Source organism: Bombus bifarius, unplaced genomic scaffold (assembly GCF_011952205.1).
Source record: "Bombus bifarius isolate JDL3187 unplaced genomic scaffold, Bbif_JDL3187 scf7180000009201, whole genome shotgun sequence".
Lineage (NCBI taxonomy): Eukaryota > Metazoa > Arthropoda > Insecta > Hymenoptera > Apidae > Bombus > Bombus bifarius.
Genome location: NW_022884966.1, coordinates 1,452,434 through 1,475,715, shown reverse-complemented (window position 1 = coordinate 1,475,715; position 23,282 = coordinate 1,452,434). Strand labels below are relative to the sequence as shown.

General features: G+C 34.5%; 2 protein-coding genes across 2 annotated transcripts in view; one reads left to right on the top strand and one right to left on the bottom strand.

Annotated features, from left to right (window-relative positions):
- Positions 1-51: 51 nt before the first annotated feature.
- LOC117214537 (unconventional myosin-Ie-like) overlaps positions 52-23,282 on the bottom strand; it is a 35,481-nt gene continuing 12,250 nt past the window's right edge. The window contains 8 exon segments of the mRNA XM_033460718.1: positions 52-204; positions 207-303; positions 379-624; positions 626-663; positions 874-1,105; positions 1,485-1,698; positions 1,852-2,018; positions 3,218-3,388. Coding sequence (XP_033316609.1) covers positions 128-204; positions 207-303; positions 379-624; positions 626-663; positions 874-1,105; positions 1,485-1,698; positions 1,852-2,018; positions 3,218-3,388 — 1,242 coding nt within the window. The 3' untranslated portion in view covers positions 52-127.
- Positions 8,770-22,355, top strand: LOC117214538. The gene is made up of 3 exons (XM_033460719.1): positions 8,770-9,091; positions 17,879-18,103; positions 21,616-22,355. Exons 2-3 carry the CDS (start codon positions 17,880-17,882, stop codon positions 22,328-22,330), a joined length of 939 nt encoding a protein of 312 aa, XP_033316610.1. The 5' UTR covers positions 8,770-9,091; position 17,879; the 3' UTR covers positions 22,331-22,355.

Here is a 23,282-nt window from a genome sequence, read left to right as displayed (position 1 = left end):
AATGTAATTGCATCCATCCGGCGAGTATCTTAAAATATAACAATTCATCTAAGACGTTTGGAAATAAAACCAATTAACAGCTACTTTATATAAGCAATAGTTATTTTATATGGTACTTCTTATTGACTCACTCTGCATAATTACTTACTTGAAGTTTACTTAATGATACATAACTAATCTGATTGAATGGTAATTTCCGTTTATAATTTCTACTAATTTGCCTTTCTCTGGGCCCTTCTTGATTTGCTCTTGACCGATAAGGTATAAGTATTTGTTGGTGAGAATAAAATTTATTCTACTCGTCTGCGAACCGTTATTAGATCGTTACACGTAGCGTATATTTGTTAATAGCTAGTTTTCGTAGATTTAGATAAGTACCTTGAATCTCCTGTCATACTTTTTCACAACTTCAGCAAAAAAAATTTTCTCCCTTCTTCCAATTAAATTTAATATTTGAGGTTTGTCGTCCAATCCGATGTAATCGCCCATGAAATGTCTGTTTAAGCTAGCTCGTCTACGTTCTTTCCGACCAAACAACAAATCAGCTGCTTCTTGTCTTTCTTGTTCTTGCCTCTTTCGAGCAAAGTACTTTTTGAATGCTTTTTGAATTACTCTAGCGTACACTGTTATATTTCCGATCTCTTGCTTCTTCTAGCGTAAAAGCTATTAAACAATAGTAACATTGATCATTTATATTGTAGATTTATATGAAACAATTTTTTGAGTATTTAGATTTCTACGGCAAAGGCTGTGCTTTTGTACCGACCAACCGATATTTCGTCTTATCTAAGATTCTTATCATTCTTTATGAACACCACTAATTAAACTATTACAATGTAATCATTGTATTTTAGAATAAAATCAGAAACTTACACTTTCGGGAGCTTTTTATAAATAGTTTTGTTTTTCCAAGTTGATACTGCGATCGATTAATATCGAGGCTTTTTAATATCCATTCGACTCCCTGTTTTTCATTACCAGACCAACGTGGCCAGGTTTCTTTCGTGAGAATTCCATATCTTTGTAAAAATTTGGCGAACGGTCTTCTATATGCAAAACCAGCCCTACGTACTCTAATATTTTCTTTTAGACCTAAATATTCCACCTAAATGAAAGAACATGAAAACAGAACATTAATCAGAGAAATATGTAATAGTCGTGCTTTGTGTTGTTTGAAAATGCTTAAATCTACTGCACATATATATACGTATATATATATACCATACTTAAAATATATATTTAAGCGTGAATAAAAAGTTTATAGTTGCTGGATCCCAGATTCGAGGTTTCTACATATTGTTAAATTAACTTATATCAAAACAAGTTACTGTATAAATATACAGTATATAAATATATATAAATATTTCCTTTTCTTTTCTTAAATAGGATATGTAAAAATGGTATGTCTTGATATTATTAAATTGAACATGCACAAACAAATAAAAACAAGAGTCTCGTTAACTTCATGAGAGAAAAAGACATACTTGGTGCTTTATTCTAACCGAATCCCAATCTCGTGGTCTTTTTGTCTCGTTTGGTTTAATGCATCTGATATAATGTGGTGTACATTTCATCAATTGATTGACCAATCGGCTTGCTTGGTTTCTAATCTTGTTACCTGCAGTGGTGGGTCTGGATCTAAGCGTTTTTATTTTATTTGTTTGACTTTCTGGCGGATACAATTTCTGGATCAAAGAACTGCAAATTCACAACATATATATAGATGTTTTACATACACCTACCAGTAGATTAAGCTAAAATAAAATTAAATATAGGAGCGTAGGAATCTCCAAGTTTACTTGACAGAAATTTAATAAGTAAACAGGTAAAAAGACAATAGCAATGACTTACTTCGTACTTGTTTGCATTAGTTCCACAAGGTCTAAGAAAAGTACATCGCGATTTTTATCGCAAAATCCATCAACCGAATACGAAACTATACCGGCATAATGCATAATAGTAAATCCGTCTTGCGTGCTTTGAAAATGTTCGTGTTCGTTAGATGCAATTGCAAGTTTCTGTAAATAAATGTAATAAAGTTTCTGTTAGTACAAAAATTCATTAATTTAATGAGAACTGAGAAAATAAATTATCCGACCCTTTATAATATTAATTATGTATCACTGAATTATGAAACGCATCGTGTTAATGTCATTTCTTATGTACTTGTAGAGGCACATGAGCTAGAGGACAATTCAGATCATGTTGTTGTTTTGCCTCGGAGTATCAATATCGTTAGGATACAAATAAGGTAATAATAAGTAAACTCCGGGCAAAACAACATCGCTGCTACGTGCAAGCAAACTCGAATTCAAATTTTCCGGCTCTCCCCCGACCAGTATAAATAAACGAACGCGACCGTAACAGTTCAGTTATCAATCACTTGTCAGTCGTGCGAATCAATATGAGTTTTGATCAGTCAGTCATCTCAGCGATCTTATTAGCGATTTACACACTGTCTTTAGCGAATCCGCTAGTACCAGCGTCTTAGCGAACATAGTCTGTACTTATTTATTTATTAATTATTTTATATACACTTGACGGTTTCCCATATCAAGTGATCACGTCGGGGTCACCAATGTGGAGGATGTGTGTGTGATTTGTTGGTTGTGTTTTAAATGACATTTCTCAACTTCGACCCAAAACGTAGAATTATTGAAACAAGCGAAGAGAGTAGTAATGAACGTTGTAGCATGAGGAACGTGGATACAGCAATTGGACACCGTGTAACGTACGACTGAAAATTTATAAATTTGAAGGACTTTAAGAAGGAACTGTAAATACAATAAATACTAAAGAAACGGAGGGATCGAGAGAGATTAATATACATCGCTAAACGATAAATAACGACGAATAAAGATACGCGAAGAAACGATAAAACGTTCGAGGCGGATGCAATAATAACTCCGTGTGTTGATCCAGCGACTTGACTCGTTACGTTTATTAATTACACACGGTTTGAGCCAGTCCACGCGACACTCTTGCGCTTGCGAATGGGTTAATCTCCTACAAAGGGAATTAGAATTTACATTAATGCCAGACTATTCAAACAATATACAACGAGTATTGATTCTTAATATCCGAATATGTAACGACGAGTAATGACTCATTCGTATTACGATAAAACTGTTACTAATTTTTCAATTAGCAGTATTATCGCAAAGACTGTTTTATATAAAATTAGTATACATGCATGTATAACCTGTTTGGATTTTACCTTTTGCAAGTCTGCATCGGCGCCAGCGCTACCACCGTGAAGAGTAGCGCATACATCGTCAAGTACTAGGAAGAGACCTGGTGGACGTTTACCTTCCAAAAGCTCGACGACAACCGCATTATTAAAATACTCTATCGGAGTCCACTGTATATTTTCCGATACGTATTCCTCCTGAAATTTATCACTGATTTAACTATTTTCAAAAGCAACTCTTCAAAAGTTCAAATTCGTCGAACAGTGTTATTTTTGCGCCTGTTAGTTGTAACAGCGGTCTCGTACCGCTTTCATACAGTTCTCCCATTAAATTCTATCGAGTAAACTCTCTTACATATTACATGGCTTCGGATAGCTTTCATCGGTGTTTCAGCTCACTTACTAATTCACACTTAGAATTGGCGAGTAGCTACTTTTTACAAATGGCGGTATATTATTATTCGATGAGACACATACAGATAGCGAAGAATATAAATTTGCTAATATTGCAGAAAATGCATCAACGATTGTATGTAATCGAGTGAAACGCGTATCACGGGCTTAAAATGTTCATTAGATTTCATTTAACGTCCAAAATACAAATCTCTTATCATGTAGCACAGAAATTAGAAAATTTAATGAGATTAAGGAGGTTAAAGAGAATTTTATACGCCATTTTAAAGATACTGTGGCGGCACCCGATCACGGAAATTTCCAACGGCTTCGCGACACAAAGCGCTAATACCATCGATATCCCTACGGTTCTTTCGCCGAATATTCGGAAGAATGCATACGCGGCAACCGTCGCGGATTTCTAATAAACGCGCGCGTAGTGACAACAAAGAAAAGAATCGGTTTGCTTTCGAACCAAAAGATTCATTCTGCTCCGAACTGCGAAAGGTTAAGCGGCATAGCGTCAAACACAATTAGAGAAACGGGTTATTGACTCTTGATAATTCAGTGTTAATCGTTATTTGTTATTAATCGTTGTTAATCGTTGATCGTTGTTAATCGTTAATCGTGGTTAATCGTTATTTGTTGTTAATTGTTAAGAGTTTAATAAACGTTATTGTTGAAAATCAAGAGTGTTTCTTGTGGGCACCTTCACCGACGATCATCTCAACACAAATAACATTGATGTGTAACGTCAACAAACATCTACAACCGAAACCTGAACCGCCTTGCACACGACACCAACTTCCAAACAAAGGAATATGAATTCGGCACGTAGGCAGAAGATAAACAAACATCTAGAAGGGCTAGGTCTTGATCGAGGCTTCAGTCTTTCGGTAACGGTCTAGTCGTAAACTTGTACTCTTATTATAGAATAAAGGTAAAGGTTTCCTGTTATTTTTTACGTGACAATATATTGGGCGGTTGTAATTAGGAATTAAATAAGTCAAAATGCTTTTCTCTTATTACGTATTAAAACCTTTCCGTGCTCGCAATTGACGATAATTTCTCCTTATACCTATTTTTCTGTTATGTCGTTGGATGGCGATTGAGGAAACTATAGTTTATGTAATAAATTACATAAATACGATTCCTGGACGGGATTGGGGGTCTGCGTTACCAATTAACGAGCGTACAAGATTGAATGGTTGGATCATGGATCATGGATCGCGTTGAATCGTCGATATTCAATCATCAGAAACCTTTCGAACACTTTCACTTTGATTTGGGACTTGCCCCGAAGAGGGGACAGGCAGCTTTACAACGTTTAGGCCATGCAGAATTATCGCTTTAGTAGTTCTAACAATATCATTGCGTTATACGCGTTATAACATTATTGGAAGAAGAGGAAATTGAAGTTTCCATCGACGCGAGCGAGAGCGACAAAATTGCCACGCGATCTCTCGCACGTCTACGCTTTACGAATGCTGAAAACTTTCGTTCGAAAGGAATTTACCATCGAATCTCGACAATTTACGGTAACAAGATTATGATCGAATCATTCGTGAGACGATGGGTACGGGAATTCAATACGAGTAGAGAAACTGTCTGTGATCGTAAACGTGGTGGCCGGCCGTCTCTCGTTACAGAGGATCTCAAGAAACGCGTCTGCAATTCGAGACAGCAAACCGAAATATTCGAGTAAATAATGAAACGAGCAATATGAATAAACAATGCCATTAAATGTCTAAAATGTAGAACCTGTTATCGATATCCTTGCTATGGTGCCGCTATTTATGCAGCGATGGTTTCAAGTGGCTCAAGATGAATAAGGACGCGAACTTATAGCACGCAAATATACCTAAAAACGATCTTCTCAATTTTTTAACACGTTGACTGCTACGCGTGTTTTCACTGAAATCTCCGTCAGGCCACGTACAGGTTAGGTACTTCGATCGATATTTTATGCAAGTAAATAATTTTTTTAATAAACCATTTTCGTATTACTTTTATAACAATTCAATAATTTTATTATTTCCTCTAGAATATCTTTTCAAATACCTACGACGATCCTTCGCAAGTAGTCAAATAAGCACCACCCGTATTCGGAGCAGGGGAAATACTGGAAAGAAGGGGGAGAAAAAAGATGCAGGCTATGTAAAAGGAAAGAAGAAGACCCAAGACACGTAATAGAAGAATGCGAAATAACAGGAGGACCAAAGGGCACAGAAAAAATACTAAATGAGACTGGAGAAGGACTAACAGAACTACAAACAATAATTGAGAAGAGAAGGGCAATACAAGACGGGGAGGAACGACAATAAGGAAGCACAGTAAGGAGGCAAAATCCCAAAAGTTGCCATAGTTTTTAGAGACAAATCATATAATGGAGTGCAATATAATAGAGTGGAGGTAGATATATAAGAAAAGAGATATATAAGATATATAAAGAGATAAAGATATATAAGATTGATAGAACGTAAAAGCGTAATAGGTAAACGAGTTGTAAAACCGAAAGCTCGCCCAAAGCCGAAAGGCACGGACTAAGCAATAATAAATAAATAATAATAAGTAATACAATTATTCGTTTCACCATTACCATAGGTGTTAAATAGGGTAATGGTTGTATCGTAAAATACCCAAGTATATTACGTTAAAAGGAGTATTATTTTTTGCACGACCTTCGTACTATGGAGAGCACTGTATTTTCGATATTTTATACATTTTTGCATGGAACACGCGCTCTGTGTATTTTTGCGCTTTTACATTTTTCATAGAAATTGCCAGACAATTTATAATTTGTATTAATTTCATAAATTTATCGTAGTAGTTTTATGTGGTAATAAGGTAATAACCAACAACAATGAGGAGAACGTTGGCTGATGGTTACGGATGTTATCCAGGTGGCCATCGAGATTGCAAGTTGACTTTTCTTCTCTAACGAAATGTACACGAAAAGGTATCAAAGTACACGCGTGATAAAATGATTATTTTGAAAGATATTCTAACTTTAATCTCGTAAAGTTTATTCTATCTTTCATGCATCGAATTATTCAATTAACATTGGAATATCTTTTAAACTGTATATTTTTAGATACAAGTACCTCAATACCTTTTTGTATGAGAAACTGTATCGAATGGCGTATAAGAAAGTACACGGTTCCATTTAAAAGAGCAAAAATCATGTTGAGACTTAGATTTCGAGAACTCTTCCACTTAGACAAATCTGGTGATGATCGTAAGACGTCCTCCTCGAGATGGAACAAGTTTAATTGGCGCAGTAAAAGACAGTAGGTTATTCGAAAAGTGTTTTAAATAAACTTGAGCGGATTAAAACAAGACACTCTGTATATGCACGATAGCATAGTCAAAAATTTGTTCACAAATATTCGCTATATCGTGTGGAGGACATTGTACGAAACAGATGAAGACTGGAAATAAAATAACGTTATTTCAAGACGATCTATGAAAGGATACTCAAAGTTGAATCCTCAACGAATCATTTTAATCAATTTCTTAACTTTGAATGGCAGGATTTCCTGTGACATCTTCTGCACCGTCAAAAATAAAACCGTTCTGTCGTTACAGTGCAACTGTATACTTCTACCAAGAGATTTCCATGGATAAGGAAACCGTTAGCCACCTCGTTTTAAAACTGATGAAATCTAATGAACTCCTTTAAATGTAATCGTTTCGTGCAAAAGAACCCTGGCACAGGCGATTAAATGAATAATTACATACATCACTGTTACATATTTCTAAACATTTATATTATGTATGTTTATACATATTAGGTCATCCCATAAGTTCGTGCCGTTTTTCCAGCGGTTATATATGTTATTTTTTTTAAACACCTATGAATCGTTGTCTTGGGTATTTTCAGAACATTTGACGTCCCTTGAACCGTCAAACTTCGTGATTTTTCAACAAGATACCGAATTTTATCTTCGTCTGTCCGAGGAGGACGCCCGGAGCGTTCCTCGTCTTCTAAACAGAAATTCCCAGCTCTAAAACGTTGGAACCACTTCCTACAGGTGCGAGATGAAAGCGCATTTTCTCCGTAAACAGCACATATGTTTTTCGTGGCAATTGTTACAGAATTTCCTTTCCGAAATTCATATAACACGAGATGTCGAAAATGGATACGCGTTTCACTCATGATTTTTTACTGTTAGAAGTCACTGTGTTCGCTATATTACGATCTTATAGCCACGAAAATCTGCTCTAGCCTGTTCTCGATCAGCTAAGCTCAAGTGCATTGGTCCCTTATCGTCGTATGTTTGTAAATCGACACATGAAATGTATACGCAAAAATCGGCACGAACTTATGGGATGACCTAATATTTATTATTTTATTATCAATGTAATATTATATGATAATAAATAGTATTGTTAATAAGCATGGTGCAGTTAAGTAAGAAAAGTACAATTAATAATAAACAGAATTTATTCGTTTGAAAAAGCAATTATATTGAACAAAAATCATCATTATACTTATAGATTAGCGACTATAAGTTTGAACGATAAATCGATCTTCGTAAAGGAAACTTTCTTGGACATGAAAAAAGACTAACAACTTGACCGTGCTCTATGAGATCATCAAATTAGGGATACAAAGAGAAGAGAACTTTGCGAGAGAGAGATATTTGCGAATATCGAAATATTTCGTTGCCGATCAATTGAAAAGTTATGTAGTTGATTAAACGGAAAGAATAAGCATAAATTAACCACCTGTTAATAGTAATTTTTTGTAATAATATTATTAATACAGATAATTTTCTATTTGAAAATTCACGTGAAAATTGTAACCGAAAATGGAAAAAGTTGCGGTATAAGAATTAGAAGATTATAAAATATTTAAAAAATAACACTATTCCGTGATCCTGGATCGAATCAACGTTATGATATATTAAAACTTTGCCATTTTGCGGCAATATGAGGTATATAGTACGCTAATTGTTGTAGGGACGATCGTAGTCGAAATTAATAAAAAGAAATTGAAAATCAAAGAAAGGACGAAGGAGAAAGTAACGAACAGAATGAAAAAGAGATAGGGAGGAGAAAGAGAGAAAGAGGGAAAGAGAAAAAGAGAGAGGGCGACGTTTCACTTAGCTATTTCATTACCTTCGCTCGATCCGTGGCCGCAGTGCAAACAGAGCCATCATCTGTGTAACGCGTATTCGATCGTACAGGACCGTTTCGAATTTCCATCGTTAAGATTCACGTGCAAATCATGACCGATAAATTGTCCGATGAATACAGAATGCTAGAAAATGCGAAATCCAGTGACATTTAGTTATCACAAGTGATTCATTATTTTCAAGTTTATACAAGTTTGTAGTTTTAATTTGTTTGTAACGAAATAACGCTTGATGTCGGTCATCTCTTATTGGTGTAAAGTGCACCAGTTTTTAGATAGCTGCGAACAACCGCAGCTACTACACCCGCAACATTGACTGATCCAAATAGATCGTATTCGCGTTGACCTATTTCAACATTCTACTTCAGGTACGCGCAAAGCACTTTTACCAAGCGAAATCTCTTATCAATTTCATCAATGATTACCGTTAGATACGTCCGTGTTTATTGCCAATTTTATTGACACTTTCTACTCACTAAATAATATATCATCCCTTTTGTGCATAAACCACGGGCGTGTAAATTTTCTTCTTTCTAACGAAGGCTAACGTTATATTTACTATTAGGTCATCCCATAAGTTCGTGCCGATTTTTGCGTATACATTTCATGTGTCGATTTATAAACGTACGACGATAAGGGACCAATGCACTTGAGCTTAGCTGTTCGAGAACAGGCTAGAGCAGATTTTCGTGGGTATAAGATCGTAATATAGCGAACACAGTGACTTCTAACAGTAAAAAATCATGAGTGAAATGCGTATCCATTTCCGACATCTCGTGTTATATGAATTTCGGAAAGGAAGTTCTGTAACAATTGCCACGAAAAACATATGTGCTGTTTACGGAGAAAATGCGCTTTCATCTCGCACCTGTAGGAAGAGGTTCCAACGTTTTAGAGCTGGGAATTTCTGTTTAGAAGACGAGGAACGCTCCGGGCGTCCTCCTCGGACAGACGAAGATAAAATTCGGGATCTTGTTGAAAAATCACGAAGTTTGACAGTTCAAGAGACGTCAAATGTTCTGAAAATACCTAAGACAACGATTCATAGGTGTTTAAAAAAAATAACATATATAACCGCTGGAAAAACGGCACGAACTTATGGGATGACCTAATATATAGATTCATAGATTTGCTAGGTAAATTAAAAAGATGCGTGTTGTAACAAACATAGTATAATAACGTAACGATTGTGCTTTACATCTGATTCGTTATTTTTCGGAATTATCTCTGTGGTTTGGTGCAGAATGTATCGATGATATTGTAGTACTCATAAAATTGAGATATTAACGCTTCAAGATATGTTAAAAAATTCGTGTTTAAATAATTTCTGAATTACACAAGCGTTCCTGCCGTTTCTACTTTCTTTTCTAATACAAGAAGATAAAATTTATATCGACTTTGGTATTTTCCGCAGAAAGTTTATTTTATGAAAAATATTGACATTAGCATGTACAAATCCCATTATCGTCGCTTGAACATAGAATTTCAATTTGTAGTTTTTTATACAAAATATACAATCGCTTACAGCCGGGTCCAACTGACTTTTGCAAAAATATGACATTAGCACTTGTTACGCGAAACCACCGATCCAATTTCTTTACCTTCGATCGTTAACTTCTACAGGGTGGTTGGTAACTGGTGGTACAAGAGGAAAGGGGGTGGTTCTACGCGAAAAAAGAAGTCGAAAATATAGAATAAAAATTTTTCGTTCGAGGCTTTGTTTTTGAGAAAATCGACTTTGAATTTTGGCTCGGCACGCGTGCACTTTATCGCGTCTCGTTGTAACAGATCTCACTGTAGATCGTTGTCTCGATAGAAAAATTAAAAAAAAAATTTTTATTCTATATTTTCGACTTCTTTTTTCGCGTAGAATCACCCCCTTTCCGCTTGTACCACCAGTTACCAACCACCCTGTATACAATTTTCCTAATGTTCTTACATAACACCTTGGGCTCGACTCAGATAGTCGACGGAGAGGTAAATATCATGGAATACATTTGGTATAAATTATTCTGTCAGATGATCGCGTTAAAACGATTGCTACGTTAAAAAATAAATTGAAGATGCTACGAATTGAAAGATGAAACACGGAAGAGCTTACTGGAGACTTTCCCATGGAAAGTTAGACGCTACAAATAATCGACACTAAGAAATTTATTCTTAAATATAAATCTCGTGTATTTGCGTAAAGGAAATGACGAATGAATTCTAGAATCTAACGCAGTCGATGACAATGAGAGTCGCGAACAGTTGCACCGATCGAAAAATCCGAAGTATTATCTCGAAATATTACGAAACATTGTTCATTGCAAAATACAAACTTGCGCAATTTTTAATAGAATATACACAGGGTAGTCCGTAATTCGTGACAAAAGTGGGGGTCAGAGAAATCTCAAAAATAGTACCTCTCGAAATAAGAGGAAAATCGAAGATAATGAAGTTGCATTGGACATGTCATTTTCGAGAAAATCAAGTTTCAAATAAGTGAACTTCCATAGTTGACGTCTACATAGGGATAGATAATCGATAGTCGATGTTCTAAATGTGAAAGTAAGAGGAAAATATAGAATACAATTTGACGTCTGAAATCTTATTTTTGATAAATGTATTTTTCTATTGCACGCTAAATAAAATATTTGAATCGTAAAAGAAAGATAATTGCTGATACATTTGTCCTATGTGTTCTCCGATCTCGTGAAAAATTGATTAAAGAAGAAGATTAATCGTAAAACTAATTAAAATATCATCGTTAAATTTCACAAAAATCCATCGGATCGTATTTCTTTGTATTTCGTACTGGCGCCAGATTAGGACTTGGAACGTTGTACGTTTCGTTTCTTGTTCTTTTACGCGAGTTTTGATATTATTCGCTTTATCCTTAACGATATTACAATGCATAAATTACTGCAAAACTATAAACAAGAACAAAGACAATATGTAAAAATTAATTTCAGCACGCTACCATCTAAAGTCGTTTGCGCTTCCTATTTCATCAATACCAACTTTATCATTTTTCTGACTTTGGAAAAATCATACGAGACAGATTGCATTTCCCAATATACAGGGTGGTTGGTAACTGGTGGTACAAGGGGAAAGGGGGTGATTCTACGCGAAAAAAGAAGTCGAAAATATAGAATAAACATTTTTTTTTTTTAATTTTTCCATCGAGACAACGATCTACAGCGAGATCCGTTATAACGAGACGCGATAAAGTGCACGCGTACCGAGCCAAAATTCAAAGTCGATTTTCTCGAAAACAAAGCCTCGAACGAAAAATGTTTATTCTATATTTTCGGCTTCTTTTTTCGCGTAGAATCACCCCCTTTCCGCTTGTACCACCAGTTACCAACCACCCTGTATACGAAATAGCACGTAATAGCAAACTGTAATTATTTAAGTGTGCGTCACTTAACTTCGATAAAACGATCTAAAATTATACAATAAAACAAAAATACAAGGTGGATTTCCGAAAAGAGCTGTATAAAAAGATATACAACGAATGTGAAAAACTAGAAAATTGGAAATGGAAGATTAAAGAAGTCTGTAGAAATAATAAATTGTTTTCGCACAGATTATATCAAAATAATTATGCAGCGTGTCGTCGCGTTTTTAAATCGCGATGTAAGAGATTTCCAAAATATCGTTTCCTTTTCTTTTTCTTCCTTTTTTTTTTTTTTTTGATAGAAAGTCACGGTATCACAGTTTAATGCAAAGTAACAGTGCACAGAAATAAACATACCTCGTGATGTAGCGTTGCAATATCTTTGTGCGTTCAATTATAATAAATCTACCTCATATACATTTCAAATTAACATAGATTTCCGCTCATAAACGTGTGGACATTTTAATCGGTTCACATAAAATCAATAACAAACAGAATACGTGAAAAAAAGAAGCACATGTACTTGTTAACCAATAGAAAATCTAAATTAAGCATAACGAATAAACTAAATATATACAAAACAATAATCAAACCAATCTGGACATACGGAGTCCCACTATGGGGGACGGCAGCAATGAGTCACATAAATAAAATAGAAACAGAGCAAGCAAAAGTTTTAAGGACAATAGTTAACGCTCCATGGTACGCCAGAAACGAAGACTTACGAAAAGATTTAAAAATTCCAACAGTCGAAGAGGAAATCGCTAGATATGCAAAAAAGTATAAAGAAAGACTTGTAACACACCCAAACCAGCTGGTTGCTGAAACGAATAAAACCATAATAGAAAGAAGACTGAAGAAGAAGCATCTCGCAAACCTCGCAATAGAAATAAAATAAACAACTTGGAAGATGGAACCCCGCTGGGGGTAACCATCCACACGTTATATTATTATACCACTAAGCTATAATATTTTACCAAATGTCCTACTGGACAAATTATAAAATTTAAATAAATAAATAAAAAAAAAAATTTTATCGGTTTGCATTAACAGTACATGTAATTAAAATATGTGACAACCGGACGAATTAATGAGAAAATAACGAAGAAAACTTATCCATTATCTTATCTTAGCTTATCAACTTATCCATAACATGGTGAAATTAAACATTTTCCGCATTCATCGCGGTGTTAATCGGTTTTAATCATTGCCAGATTTGATCACGAGAATCGTCTATCCGTTTGGAAGAACCTTCCCTATCTTGTTCATAGCTAAACGATCGAACAAACCGAGGATGATGAAATTAAATAATAAAACCTACCCATGGTGTTCGACACACGCAGGCACCGATCTTTTTGCGTGCCATGATGATTCTAACGAAGATCGACACCACCTTGCGTCTTTCTATTCGTCATTTTCTAAATAATTCACATTCTGTGAAAAGTAAGAAAGTATACTTTTGATACGCAGTGTACGCAACACGCATATACCTGGACATAAAATCAACCTATCGAATCAGAAAGTTAGAATCCGAATCGTTCGAAAGAAACGTAATTTCTTAAAGTACGCAGCGACAATAAGCGTTGCAAGCGCGGACTAATAGCGACAATCGATTAAAATGAAAGTTAAAAGTAGTACAAAGTACGGTATACCGAAAATGAAACTTGCAGGCGGACGAATGCGGGTATAACTGGCGATAGAAACTTGAATCGTTTGACAGACCGACTCCACGTGGACTCTTACGTTCACCGAGTATAACCGAGTACGTTCACCAGGGCAACGAATGCACTTGCACTTTTTAAGAGAACCTGTTTCCACTTTAACGCGAACCTACATCGAAAGAACCACACCCACTGACAAGTCGGACCATAGATCTCTTTGGAAAGGAGGACCTTTCCGTTACTCTGCTAGGCGAACAGTAAGACACGATTACCGCGAGATTATTGCGCGATATTTTCCTCGATGTTAAACGGCACTTTGTAACAAAGAGTTAAAAAAAAAAGGAAGATTTATTCCATGCACAAACCTATTAGTTTTTTTAGACTGGAAACTTTCACGATGATTAGATGATATATTTGTGATTCTTTGGATTTCGTGTTTTCGTCTTCGTATGCTGCGTTTTGTTCCGATCTTTTTATCATTCAGTGATTCCAGTTCGCCTTTTCAGGACAGACCCATTTATTATTTGTTAATTGAGCGTTTAATTAATCTATCGTATACTTCTTGTACGATCTTAATAAGTTCTGAATAAAAGTCTACTTAAAAGTTCATTTATGTCCTATAAAATTAACAATTAGAAATTTTAATAGCATAAACCATAAAAAATGGTTGTAATATACCAATTTATGATTGGGGATATTATTTACTTGAATTATTATAGTTTTGATATTAGCGTTAGCAGCTCCAACGCTAGCTTGTACATCGAATGTTTCTAAGAATCGTTAAAAGTAATACATGAAGAATCTTCACCTTTTATACAAAATTATACAAATTTTTGTTCCAAGCAAAAAGCAACTCTTTTTTGATACGAATTGGAGAGAAAATTTGTCAACTATGGACGAAATGGAGATGTAAATAAAATTAACAATTAAAACGGTTATAATATACCAATTTATGATTGGGAATATTATTTACTTGAATTATTATAGTTTTGATATTAGCGTTAGCAGCTCTAACGCTGACTTGTACATCGAATGTTTCTCAGAATCGTTGAAAGTAATACATGGAGAATCTTCATCTTTTATACAAAATTATACACATTTTTATTCCAAGCAAAAAGCAACTCTTTTTTGATACGCATTGGAGAGAAAATTTGTCAACTATGGACGACATGGAGATATAAATAAATGAAATAATATAAACGAATGAAAAACGTATTCGAATTATGTGCTATAGTTATTATTTAGAATATCTTTTCTAATAATTATATCACAGTTGGATTGCAGATTTTTTACAGAGAGTTTGAAAGTGAAAAATTACACAGAATGTACGTAACATGAGAAGAATATACAGGGTGGTTGGTAACTGGTGGTACAAGCGGAAAGGGGGTGATTCTACGCGAAAAAAGAAGTCGAAAATGTAGAATAACAATTTTTCGTTGGAGGCTTTGTTTTCGAGAAAATCGACTTTGAATTTTCGGTCGGTACGCGTGCACTTTATCGCGTCTCGTTACAACTGATCTCACTGTAGATCGTTGTCTCGATGGAAAAATTAAAAAAAAATTTTAAAAAATGTTTATTCTACATTTTCGACTTCTTTTTTTTTTTTCTTCCCGCTTGTACCACCAGTTACCAACCACCCTGTATAAGATATACAACATATATATAGTGCTTTCTATAATACTTGTGAGATAAAACAATTTAAAGAAATCAAAAATATGAATTTGTTTAAATCCTCGGTCTAATTATAATATAAAAACGAAACAAAGATATGTGTAAAAATATTATAATACAACAAACACGAAGTAACAGTAGATTATCAACCTTCTGCTCTATTCCTGCTTCGAGGTAAATGGATTGTTTAAAAGAATCGAACCACTACCTTCCACAGCCGCATGATAAAACCTAAGAACTCGATGTTTATTAGAACGAATCATCGCATCTAAGGGAGATTGTAATTCCATATTCGCATAACATGCGACTTACAGAAACAAGACGAGTTCTATAAGACGCTATTTTACTTAGCTGAACGTTCGTACTTGGGAAAAAGAGAAGGCTAGGTCGATCCTATTTGAAAAATATAGTTGAATTTGAAAAATATATTTTGAAAAATATATTTATCTAATTTCGTAAATTCTGGTTCTGATCAATTTCTTGTCTTAAAGTCTTGAGATGAAGATTCAAGATCGAGAAAAATTATAAATCATTTTTTCAAGTTTGCTTACTTCTTACGAATATTACGCGTGTTTAACGATAAAAATAAAAATGTTCATACTCTCTTTTCATTCGAAGAAAACGATTAACTGACTCTAGCATTTGTTTCTTCTTATATTCTTAGAAATAATACGATCAATGCAAGAAACCGACTGCGCGACTTTGCATATTCTTCGAACAAAAATTTAACATAACAGTTCGATATTTTAAATAGTTCACGTTTCAGGTTGAATTACGAAAGATAAGATATATTAAAGAGATTTAAAAGGATTATAAGTAGCGAGTATTTTGGAAGAAAAATCGATGTAAAATATAAAATTTCAACTCTGATCTACTTAAATCGATTCTCCTGTTAAATATAGTTTTGAGCTCCCTTGTTCGATTATGACAACTATATTATATTACTTCGGTATACGTATGGCTTACGTAAGTGAAACAAGAGAAATTGTATCATTCTGTTCCTTAAGGTTGCTCTTGCGAACAGGTAAAACTTTCACTGCGCGTTTATTGTAACACGCTCGTACATACTGTCTCGTGTGAGTGACCAGGTGCATTAACGTTCTCCTCTTTTTCGTTTCTTATAATTGTAGCGAAAGTGGACAATATTTGTAATAAACAGAAATTGCCATATATCTATAGAATATCTAGGTACATTATAATATTGGGCATGTTTTGCCATTAAGTATACTGTATATATGGAAATCGCCATATATCTATAGAATATCTAGGTATATTATAATATTGGGCATGTCTTGCCATGAAGTATACTGTATATATGGAAATCGCCATATATCTATAGAATATCTTGGTATATTATAATATTGGGCATGTCTTGCCATGAAGTATACTGTATATATGGAAATCGCCATATATCTATAGAATATCTAGGTATATTATAATATTGGGCATGTCTTGCCATGAAGTATACTGTATATATGGATATTGGGCATCGCCCTGTATATATGGAAACATCTATAGAATATCTAGGTATATTATAATATTGGGCATGTCTTGCCATGAAGTATACTGTATATATGGAAATCGCCATATATCTATAGAATATCTAGGTATATTATAATATTGGGCATGTTTTGCCATGAAGTATACTGTATATATGGAAATGGCCATATATATATAGAATATCTAGGTATATTATAATATTGGGCATGTTTTGCCATGAAGTATACTGTATATATGGAAATGGCCATATATCTATGTATCTATAGAATATCTAAGTATATTATAATATTGGGCATGTTTTGCCATTAAGAATACTGTATATATGGAAATGGCCATATATCTATGTATCTATAGAATATCTAGGTATATTATAATATTGGGCATGCCTTGCCATGAAGTATACTGTATATATGGAAATCGCCATATATCTATGTATCTATAGAATATCTAGATACATTATAATATTGGGCATGTTTTGCCATGAAGTATACTGTATATATGGAAATATGTTATAGCTTAGATATGATAATATACATAATGAGTTATGGTATCTCGAGGTACAGATATATCATAACATGGCAATGTAAGACTTAGTATGTAGGTTACTAAAATTATGCTGCAAACGCTGCAATGTATATTTATATCATACATGTATATAGGTAACATGTTAAAGAGCGAACGAAATTCTACTGAACGTGTGTTTATGTAACCAAAGAAGATGTACTGACTTTTAACCCTCGCTACGATAAATAATATATTATACATAAAAGTTCTTTTCTCGTTAATTACTTTCAATAAATGTATACACATAGTTAACTTGAACATAGTAACATACTTGTACAACAAAGTAATTAAGAAGTAAACTATTCAGAGAAAAATGACTTTATGCTTTCCTTTTCTAAGATTGACGAAGCATTTTAAAATATAAAATGGCATTCCAGAATGTTAGCAGCGGTAAATTACTACACGGCAACGGTGCTCTTTGCACTTATACAGCGATCATTCTCGGCAATGGTTCTTCCAAGGCCACCTTCTTCACCAAATTATATCCAACACTTTGATCGGAAAGGAAATGACCAAAGATTCTACGGGGGAAAATCTTTACCAAGTTTCCCACACAGTTCTGAGATGGAAAGAGCTAATAATCCTAATACCAACGATTACAGGTATTAATTATGTATTTACCATTTCTATTATAACTTCCTATAATTTTTACTTTTCTTCTGTTCTGCATAAATACTCTCGCTTTCTCTTCCTTCCTTTCTCCCAGAGTCACATCTCCATGTCAAGTGATAATAAAGTCGTTATAGTAAGAGTTTCGGATAAAACAACTTCCGCTTATAAAAGCATATTTCAAATAATAAGAATTAGGAATCGGATAAATTTTTTTTAACAAAAGTACAGTTGACGTATTTGCCATTCTTCGAATTTCGACTGTGTTTTCGATAGCGATAACGATTTAGACGTTATAATAATCACAGACATAAGAAGTACAGATGGGGGATGCTGTGCAGAGGAAATGGGCACCGTTGAATCATCAGATAAAGATAATCGAAGAGATTGTTCTTTGCTTTTTTACCTATTAGAAAGAAATATCTCTTAGGAAGAAAAAGGGAGGCCACATTAAATATCTCTATCTTCTATTCAATTACAATTTTACTGCACAACTTCATCTAAAGAATCCAGAATTATCTCCTTTTTAACGCTAGAATTTTCACCGGTGTGGCGAAAGTGAGCAATTTGTAATTTTTTATAGAAATTTTGTAGATAGATAACGATGCATTTTGAGGGATCTCTATAATTTCTTATAAAATATAATATCTAAATGGACGAAAGATTATTTTCCTCCTTACGTTATATACTTTTCCATACATATATCTTCCATCTTGATACAAGTTCTTTAATATAAGTTTTACACTTTAGACATCGATAGATCTAGTTTTAAATAATATCCCATTTCATCTTAGTACAAAACAGATAGTATAAACCCATAATTCTATAAGTCTATATATACACCAGCCTTAGATATGGTCTGCTTCTGGCGTGGCAGTTGAATGCACGGTATTTGATTATAGCATGTGATGTATCGTGTGTTCGTTTAATCCTATTCATTCAATTATCGTATACGTCATTATACATATCCATATTATTAGTAAAATGTTAGTATGATCTGTGGCTAAAGTAGGACCGACTTAAGAGGGTCCAATGTAGACTCCATAGAGGGTCCAAGACTGCGTAAGAAGTAAATCTAAAGATAGGAGAAGTTGTATGAAAATTGTATACTTAAGATTCTGGATCTTTTACACGCTGTGTAATTAAACCAGTGTTTACCAAGTACTTTAATAATCAATGTACTATCAACATGGTCTACACGTTCTTCTCTTTCACCAATTTTGCCTCGTTTAGGTCTGCTGAAACTGTATGTATCTTTATAACTGTATATATATTATCTGATGTTAGCTCGGGTTCAAAGTAAGGCCCACTGTCCATGAAATGTCACTCTGTAGACGCGTTGATGCTAACGGTACACTTCCATGCAGCGACCATTGTGAAGTAATGTGAAGTAATGTGCACCGTTTTCGTCATAACGACTGACGTTAACATCGTGAGCCATACGTTGCAGCCATAAACGAATGTAGCGATACAGGATGAGAGCGACTTGCTCGTCCCTCGACATTTTAATAACGGGACGAAATGTATCTTATCCGTACGCTTCGCAGACTGAGCGTCGATGTAAACGCATCGTCGCGTTTAGTACGAAACGACGTGACGCTTTCTGGATAGCGGGCCTTGAAGTAAAACGAAAGAAATTTTGTCATTATGTTTGCTAATTTCAGAAAAAGAGTGCTTCCGATTCTTCGGACGTGTCTCATAAGAGGAAGATACATATTAGGTCATCCCATAAGTTCGTGTCGACTTTTGCGTATACATTTCATGTGTCGATTTACAAACGTACGGCGATATGGGACCAATGCACTTGAGCTTAGCTGATCGAGAACAGGCTAGAGCAGATTTTCGTGGGTATAAGATCGTAATATAGCGAACACAGTGACTTCTAACAGTAAAAAATCATGAGTGAAATGCGTATCCATTTTCGACATCTCGTGTTATATGAATTTCGGAAAGGAAGTTCTGTAACAATTGCCACGAAAAACATATGTGCTGTTTACGGAGAAAATGCGCTTTCATCTCGCACCTGTAGGAAGCGGTTCCAACGTTTTAGAGCTGGGAATTTCTGTTTAGAAGACGAGGAACGCTCCAGGCGTCCTCCTCGGACAGACGAAGATAAAATTCGGGATCTTGTTGAAAAATCACGAAGTTTGACGGTTCAAGAGACGTCAAATGTTCTGAAAATACCCAAGACAACGATTCATAGGTGCTTAAAAAAAATAACATATATAACCGCTCGAAAAACGGCACGAACTTATGGGATGACCTAATATTATACAATATGTATGTGGACTATGTACCATTGGTGGTTTCCATTGAAATCATCGACGTAGACTTCACCGATACCAGCTTCGACCCGGTAGTACAAGGAAATAAGAGAGGATTTTTACTTATGCAGGTAAAGGTAAAGGTACTACCTCGAACCTAACGCAAGCTGTGGATTTGATATTGATTTGTGTTGAAATTACGCTCAAACTAAAGATAAATTAATTGAAATCAAACCAAAATTTATTTAATTGCTATCCAGCTTGTACGGGTTAGTTCTCTTAATTCGTCGGTTATCTGCAGCAACAACATAGGTACAATTTCTCTTTTATTTGCCCGTGCTAATACCGCCAGTCAGGTAACGCTGTTGTCAGTTAAAGCTATCTTCAGCGAAGACGGTGAAGACAGAGTCGGTGATTTCAATGGCATCCATATGCCCATGCTGAATACACTTTTCTAGATCGTTTCTTTCATACGTGTAGACCTAATAAAAGAGAAAGCAGAATAAAACACTGCTTAATTAATTATGTTTTATCCTGATTTATTCTCTTCCCATCCGATTCCTTCTCTACTTTGTCGTTGTGAATTGTGGATTTTGTTATTTTAATGCTCGTCAATTTATACAATTTTGTTTGTGCAATTTGTACTTGATTTTTAGTATGCTGTATTCCGATCTTCATCGTGTTGTCAATTTTAAAATTAGCCATATCCTTGGCAAACTTTGATACGGAGGGAAAATGGTGAAAAATGATGAAACAGAAAGAATTATGGATTAAAGTAAAAAGGATCGTGACGATTTTACGCCCTCGTAACGCGAAAATTAAAAACCATTGAAAGTAAATGAAGATTGTCATATAAGTCATACGAAATATTATAAAAATCGATCATGGTTAATACATTTACAATTTATTTGAACCGTGTTAACGAATTTGTGACAAAGGAAATTAATTAATGACAAAGGAAAGAAATTAGGCATATTAGATGTATATCACTATTCGTAGACAGGAGATTTCGATCGTGTTTTGATAGTGCGTTACGCTTTGTACCGATATTTCGTGAACATTGCCTCGAAATATTTATATTCTTGATTCCATTTGTTAATGACGCGCGTAGCAGCATTTTGTTTCACCTTTGGAAATTCATTTTACGAAAACCGATGCTTAATACTATCTTTCATATCCGCGTTCACAAATATTAGAAAATCACGAACCGAGTTAAAAAAAAGGCTATTTTTCTTTTTCAGTCTCGTGGAAATCGAACTTCAAAGTCCAGACGAAATGGACGCGTCCAGCCTTCAAAATATCATACACGCGATGCTGAAACAATCTGAAGAAGCTCGCAACGAGAGTTATCCAAATCCAGAAGTGGTACCTCGCTCAATTTTTGGCGTGAGAGATGTTGGCCTAAGTGCGAACTTCAAAGCAAACGCGGTTAACGAGGGCAGACACGTCTTAGCAGATCCGTCGAAATTTCAAAGTTTCGATGAAAAGCTCTATTACTTAAAGAATAGCAGACCAAAGGTTTATGTAAACGTACGAGGCCATAGCGGTTCTTTTCGCAAAGGCGTAACATCTAGAACGACTACTGTTCACGATCCTATAGAATTTCTTAGAGTGACACCTCCTCTGCAAAGGCAAACTGACTGGACATCTCATCGCAATAAAATAATTCGACCGTTAAAAAAAATTGACCATCAAGCTAATACGAAACGTGAATATGGTAAAAATGTTTCGAAAAAGAAAGCTAAAAAATTAAATAGACTAACTATAGTTTACGGTTTAGATAATCTCTCCACTACTGAGAGTTCTATGGTGACTTCCAGCGAGTTACCGAAACAGATACCAGCACCACCGTCCAGATTTCCAAGTAGAATATTAATGGCACAGACCACGCCTGTTCAAAGATATGCTTTGAAAAGAACGAATATATTGCCAGAATATAGTTTCTCAAACGTTTGATGCTATTTCAAATACGCAAACAAATTCTTTTACAAGGTAAACAAAAGAAAAATCAGTTTGCGGAAAAGTGGACAGATAGTGGAAATAGATATGGATAAAGTCTCGATAAATACGGTTTGTTTATACAAAAGTGTAAATATTAATTTCAATTACTTACTCGATAATCTACATACTGTAAGGATATGTAATAAATAAAACTTATAGAGTATTGGTACTTGTTCGATAACTTCATCGATAACTGTTTCCACTATGTTCACTTATTTTTGTCCCCGTCTGTATCTCATTCGAAACCACCGAATAATACTCGGCGATACTTTGAAAGTTTGCGAACAATGATCATTTTTCTATACCAAATAGGAATACAGGAAGATCTTACGTGCATGTTTTATAGGATCATTGTGAAAGATAACGTTTTCAGGAGATTTAATAACTCGCATCTTCGCTTGTAGAAAGTGACAGAATTTAATTTGTAAATATATAAACTTGCTGCGTAGAGTGAAACTGAAGAAAATAATTTCTATAGAAAATGTCGAAGAAAATGTTACAACTTACAAAATAACATATCTAAATAAAATTGTTGAAAGTATGTTGCCAGATAGAGATATCTATAATTTCGTTTCAAAATTTATAAATATACACTAAAGTTTGTATACCTATTTAAAGAATTTCTTACCTTTAATCTTAAGTTGTACATTATATAATTTCTTTAGAAACATTACAAGCATACTTTCCTTAACATAAGTTTATGGATGATTTTATTTATACATTACAATCGGATGTACACTTTATATAAAATATCAAAAAATCTAGTTTTTAATCAAGAACAGACTCGAAACGCTAAATAAATCAACTGAAAAGTGTAATCACTATAGATCTCTGAATTAATCTATTTCTGATCTATTTTGATCTATTTTTGTAACTATGTATACTACGTACATCACGTAAAACTATA

Coding starts and splice junctions, on each gene's coding strand:
- LOC117214538 (XM_033460719.1), top strand. CDS start 17,880: ATGTTAGCAGCGGTAAATTACTACACGGCAACGGTGCTCTTTGCACTT. Junction 18,104..21,615: donor CCTAATACCAACGATTACAG/GTATTAATTATG, acceptor TTTCTTTTTCAG/TCTCGTGGAAATCGAACTTC.